Source organism: Leptodactylus fuscus, chromosome 1 (assembly GCF_031893055.1).
Source record: "Leptodactylus fuscus isolate aLepFus1 chromosome 1, aLepFus1.hap2, whole genome shotgun sequence".
Lineage (NCBI taxonomy): Eukaryota > Metazoa > Chordata > Amphibia > Anura > Leptodactylidae > Leptodactylus > Leptodactylus fuscus.
This window is the reverse complement of record NC_134265.1, coordinates 218,452,872-218,458,871: the sequence shown is the minus strand read 5'-3', so window position 1 is coordinate 218,458,871 and position 6,000 is coordinate 218,452,872. Positions and strand designations below refer to the sequence as shown.

The 6,000-nt window shown below is 48.7% G+C and overlaps 1 protein-coding gene across 1 annotated transcript in view; it reads left to right on the top strand.

Moving 5' to 3' along the window:
* Positions 1 to 686: 686 nt before the first annotated feature.
* Positions 687 to 6,000, top strand: part of IFI30 (IFI30 lysosomal thiol reductase) — a 38,752-nt gene continuing 33,438 nt past the window's right edge. Inside the window, exon 1 of the mRNA XM_075283667.1 lies at positions 687 to 817. Within this exon, the coding sequence (XP_075139768.1) occupies positions 701 to 817 (117 nt within the window). The 5' untranslated portion in view covers positions 687 to 700. The remainder of the gene's footprint in view (positions 818 to 6,000) is intronic.

Here is a 6,000-nt window from a genome sequence, read left to right as displayed (position 1 = left end):
GAGGCCTCACATCGTGAAAATTCAGCTTTTTTTTGTTGCCGATGCGTTTTTTTGTTGCTGCGGGGTTTTTTTTTTTTTTAGCCAAAGCTAAGAATGACTGCAAAAGGAATGGGAAATAAATAGGAAGTTCTTATACTTCTACCTTCTGGTCAATACACTCCTGGCTTTGGCTCAAAAAAACACAACAAAAGAAGCTGTGTTTTTGCAACGTGGGGCATCAGCCTCACTGCGTTTTTTTCTGCTGTTATTTTAGCTGCGGTTTGCTACAAGGAGCCTTATTCACATGCCTGTGAAAATCATGGACAGCGTTCCATTCTGCTTATTTTCTGGTTGTGTTCTAGCCATGGTAATAGAGTTTCTTCAGATGATCAAATATGCGCGCCCAAAAACAGATGTGTAAATAAGGTCTTAGGTTGTACTACTTGAGACTGTTATAGTAAAACAAACTGTATGATTCCTATTTAGCATGAGTGAACTGTTTAGTATGGCTAAATTCTGGTGAAGCGTCACAAGTGGAACATAAATCCCTGTTATCTCCATAGAATGAGATGAGCCTCTTTCATTCTGGATACAGACTGTATTTTTTACAAAGTGTAACGTGGGAGGATCAGGAAGTGACTGAGATTGCAGGGAGTGGTCTTGTGTGTATAAGTAAGTTACTTCTAGTTTCCTCAGCAGACGCTGCAGTTTACAGAACACAATGAAATCCGCTGTCATTCTCTTGACTTTGTACTTTGCAGGTGCTTACTCTCAGCAGTCATGCGACCACCCTCCAAAAGACTGGTGCAGCTCCTGGGAGATTGCTAAAGCCTGTAAGGTGAGACAAATACCTTGACTTTAATACTACTTAGTACTTGCTTTACTTGTTCCTCTCAGCTACATTTACTTTCACATTACTGTTTAACTTTCCATATACATTGCTACTGCACACTACATGGAGAGTCATATACAGGACATTCCCCATACGTCCAACACAGCAGCACAACAGATGGGGTATTCCTGCCCCTGCGTGCAATCAGGACAGGTGGAACTTTTACTCAATCAAAGAACCTCCCCTATAAGAGGTCACCAGACCTCCCCCTCCTCGTGTTTTTTTCTGTCCTGCGGACAGGGACAGGTGGTGAGGAGGCCTGTGGCCTCCTCCGGGATCGGAAGAAGGTGGCTGTTAGCTCCTTCTTCTTTCCCTTTCTTTCCTTCTCTTTCTTTCCTTCTGAGAGAAAGATTTAGGTTTTGTCTTACCTGCTTTGCAGGGTGTCTGATGGTTCAGCTGTGCGCAGCTCATTCACTGCCCAATAAGGTAAGCTGAGTCCTAGCTTTCCTCTGTGTTTTCTGAAAACTAAAAGCACTGATACTTTTTGCTATGGGCACTCTATTATGTCGATTGTATGTCTATTGCAATGGCCTGTATGTACCTGTCTGTGTTACAGTCAGGCATGGAATTTTTGTGGGAGCCTTGCTTCCCTTCATGCTTAGTGCATAGTGTAGCACTTATGTCTATTGCAGTAGCCGGTATGTACCTGTCTGTGTTAGTCTGGCATGGAATTTGTGTGGGAGCCTTGCTTCCCTTCATGCTTAGTGCATAGTGTGAGCACTCATTTCTATTGCAATGGCCTGTCTGTGTTACAGTCAGGCATGGAATTTGGGTGGAGCCTTTGCTCCATTCATGCATAGTGCATAGTGTAGCACTTATGTCTATTGCAGTGGTGTGTATGTACCTGTCTGTGTTACAGGCAGGCATGGAATTTGTGTGAGAGCCTTGCTTCCCTTCATGCTTGGTGCATAGTGTGAGCACTCATTTCTATTGCAATGGCCTGTCTGTGTTACAGTCAGGCATGGAATTTGTGTGAAGCCTTTGCTCCCTTCATGCTTAGTGCATAGTGTGAGCACTTATGTCTATTACTGTGGCCTGTAGGTGCCTAGCTGTGTTACAGTTCACAGGCATGGAATTTGTGTGTCAGCTTCTGCTCCCTTTATGCTTAGTGCATAGTTGTGCATGTCTATTGCGATGCCCTGTGCGATTGTTATGGCTTTACCGCACCTATCTGGCCGGATCTTCCCGCTGCCCTAAAGCGCAGCTAATGGGAACTGCAGCCTATGAGATGGCAGTGAGTTATCCAGCAACTCCCACAGCTCTGGTGAGGTAAGCTAAGGTGCACCAAGACTACTTTTGTGAGTGAACAAGTCCCTTTAAAAAAAAAAAAAAAAAGGGGAGTTTTTTTCGTGTTGCTGTCTGTAAGGAAACAGACTTTTATGTTAAGTGCACCGGGTCTAGAGTTCTATACTGTTCGTACTCTACCCGAAGGCTAGATCTGCCTTCTCCATCTGTGCCATCTGCCTGTGGGCTGCCTGACTAACGCCTACTGTGTCGGCGTCACTACAAATTTGATCATTGGGGTCGTCCCCCAAGAGTCGATATGGCTGTCTCTAAATTATCGAGGCGCACGTTAGTGCCATCAGAAGATGGCTCAAATCTCCAGGAGGCGATATACAGGCGTGCAGAGGGTTCCCTGCACCGAATTTATACTGCAGCATCTGCGCAGGCCTCCGTGGGAGTTCAACAGGAGAAGTCGTTCAGTTCCTGCGAGGTAATATATCTATTCTGTGTAGAGATATCTATACAGGTGTTCCCTGTGATGATCTTCTGGCGTTCCTATCCTCCACCTCCGTAGCAGTGGATTATTTGGCAGAAGCAGGTTTGTATCAAGTGAAGATTGCGGCGAAGGCTATCTCATTAGCCACGGCCGCAAAACGCCCCCTGTGGATGAAGCCCTGGAGGGCTGATAGTACTTCCAAATACTACTTGTGCGCACTTCCGTTTGAGCCGGGCAGGCTCTTTTGGAAAGAGCTGGATACCATTATGGAGGTATAAATTGACACACCATCCGAGAGCCTGAGAAGGAGAAAACTACCTTCTGACGTCTACTCCCCCCTCCCCTGGTATCCGCTTTGCCAGTGGAAGGTCGACTTTCCCACTTCTCGGTGGCATGGAGCCGTCACATTCAGGACCCATGGGGCCTCCAGCTCGTGTATTCGAGCTACAAAATAAAGTTCACATCTCACCCACCCGACAAATTTGTGTAAACCCGCGTTTTGTGTTCAAAAGCAGATCCTTCTGGAGAATGCTGTTCAGGGATACCTGGACAAAGGCGCTCTAGAGCCAGTGCCTGGCAGAGCAATCGACCGGATTTTACTCTCCAGTGTTTTTGGGACCCAAAACATCGGGAGTCAGAGAATGGTGGTCGATTAAGATTTCTCAACCAATACGTCCTCAAGACCCGTTTCCGGATGGGAACTATCAGGTCAGTGACACCTTTTCTGCACCGAGGAGACAGGTTTGTCACCCTAGATTTAAGGGACGCATATTTATACGTCCCGATATTTCCGCCACACAGAAGGTTCTTGAGGATCGGGGTTGTGCTGAACGGTACTCTGTGTCATCTGCAGTTCACAGCTCTTCCGTTTGGAATATCCTCGGCCCCCCACACCTTTACAAAGGTCGTGGCCCCGGTCGTTGCAGCTCTTCGGCTCCAAGGTATATTCATCATACCGTACCTAGACGATTGGCTGTTAAAGGCCCACTCAACAGAGGTTCTCGCGGCCCACCTAAGGATCACTATCGCCTTCCTAGAAGAGTTAGGCGGGCTGATCAATGGTCAAAACTCGGCAGTCGTCCCCACCACCAGAATCCAGTTCTTGGGTTCATTGTGGACTCTCAGAAGATGGAGATATCTCTCCCTCACAGTCAGAAGGAGTAGATTTGTCGGGCGTTGCAACATCTGGCGGATACGCGGGAGGTTCGGGTAAGAACCTCAATGAAGGTCCTAGGTTTAATGTCAGCAGCTGCAGATGCAGTTCCATGGGCACTAGAGCATATGCGTCCACTACAGAGCGAGATCCTCAAGGTTTGGAGTCGCAGCCCCTCAGGGCTGAAGAAGCCTATCCAGTTGTCCATCAGTACCCGTCGATCACTGCAATGGTGGTCCCTATTGAAGGACGGGATGTCCACGGTCCAGCCCGACTGGACCCTGTTGACAACGGATGCCTCCTTCCATGGCTGGGGAGCGCATCGGGGGGAGACCCTGGCACAAGGGACATGGAGCCGACTGGAGACTGCTCAGTCATCGAATTGGCGCGAGTCTGCGCAGTGAATTGAACCCTGCTATACTTCACCCAGGATCTACGCGGCAAGGCGGTCAGAGTCAGGACGGACAACGTCACGGTGGTCCTCTACCTGAACAAGCAGGGAGGGATGAGGTCCCCTCCCTCTTCAAGCTAACAGATCAGATTTTTTTCCTGGGCTGAGGAAAATCTAAGCCACCTCAGTGCGGTGCACATAAGGGGACATCTGAACGTGCTGGCAGACCAGCTCAGCAGGGGAGAAGCAGTGTCGGGCGAGTGGTCCCTCAACCAGGAGGTCTTTCGTCAGTTGACTCGGATGAGGGGTCTCCCCGAGGTGGATCTGATGGCCACCCAGTACAATGCCAAGGTGGAGAGGGTCTGTTCCCTCTACCAGGAGGACAACCCCTTGGCAGTAGATGCCCTATCAATACCTTGGAGGTTCAGGCTGGCATACATCTTCCCTCCACTTCCCATGGTTTCGAAGGTATTGGCCAAGATCAGTCAAGACCAGGTATGGGTGATTGCCATCATACCGTTCTGGCCAAAAAGGGCATGATTTACCCACCTCATACAGATGAGTCGAGGGAATTACTGGAGGCTTCCACTTCTTCACAACCTGGTAACCCGAAACAAGTGGCTATGCCAGGACCTGAAGAGGTTCAACCTGACAGCCTGGAGGTTGACCACACCCTATACGGACATGGGGGATTGTCACAGGCCATGCAGACAACACTGGCCTGCTCAAGGGCAGATTCTATGAATAGAAGCTACATGAGGATTGGCAGAATTTACCAGCAATGGTGCACAGAGAATCAACGTGCAATACCAGTTATGGAGACGGTATTGGAGTTTTGGTAAAGCGGGCTGGAGAAAGCCCTCACCCCGGTGACATTAAAAGTGCATGTAGCTGCCCTTTCAGCCGTATTAGGGATAAGATTGTCTCAAGATTCGTTGGTAAGTTAATCCTTAAGAGGGGCCGGTGGCTCCGACCCGCAATCCAAGTCCTAATCCCCCAATGGGATTTAGCTACGGTACTGCAGGGGCTCTGTGGGCCCCCCTTTGAACCACTACAAGACATAGGACTAAAGTTCCTCTTCTGCAAAGTGGAATTCCTCTTAGCCGTCACATCAGCTAAGCGTACTGGAGAACTGCAGGCTTTAGCAGCCTCTGAGCCGTATTTACTATTCTTCCAGACAGGGTACAATTAAGATATCTCCCGGGATTTATTCCAAAAAGTCCCGTCGACCCAGAAAACCTTTCTGGTAAGTCTTTTCAGAAAATACAAGGGGTGTAGAGCCTTGAAGGCAACATTGGCGAGATGGATCAAGGAGGCCATCTCTCAAGCATTCAGTACTCAGGGCCTACTTCCGCCTGAGTTTTAAGGGCACATTCTAGTTGTGCAGTTGCCACGACATGTGGGGAGAGATATTCCATCTCCCTGGACCAGATTTGTGCGGCAGCGACCTGGAGTTCTCGCTTAACTTTTGTGAGACATGATAGGTTGGACGATTTTAGCGCGGAGGCGGCTGCCTTCGGTCGCTCGGTATTGACATCAGTTTGTCAGGAAGTCCCACCCTAGGGGGGGGTTTCTTGCTACCTCCCCATCTGTTGTGCTGCTGTGTTGGACGTATGGGGAATGGAGGATTATGTAGATAATCTGTTTTCCCATAGTCCAAACAGCAGCACAAAGCTCCCTCCCTGTATGTTTGGCTTGTTAATTTTCTGAAGGGTTTGGAAATCTCTACTTTAGAACTAACACGAGGAGGGGGAGGTCTGGTGACCTCTTATAGGGGAGGTTCTTTGATTGAGTAAAAGTTCCACCTGTCCTGATTGCACGCAGGGGCAGGAATACCCCATCTGTTGTGCTGCTGTTTGGACTAT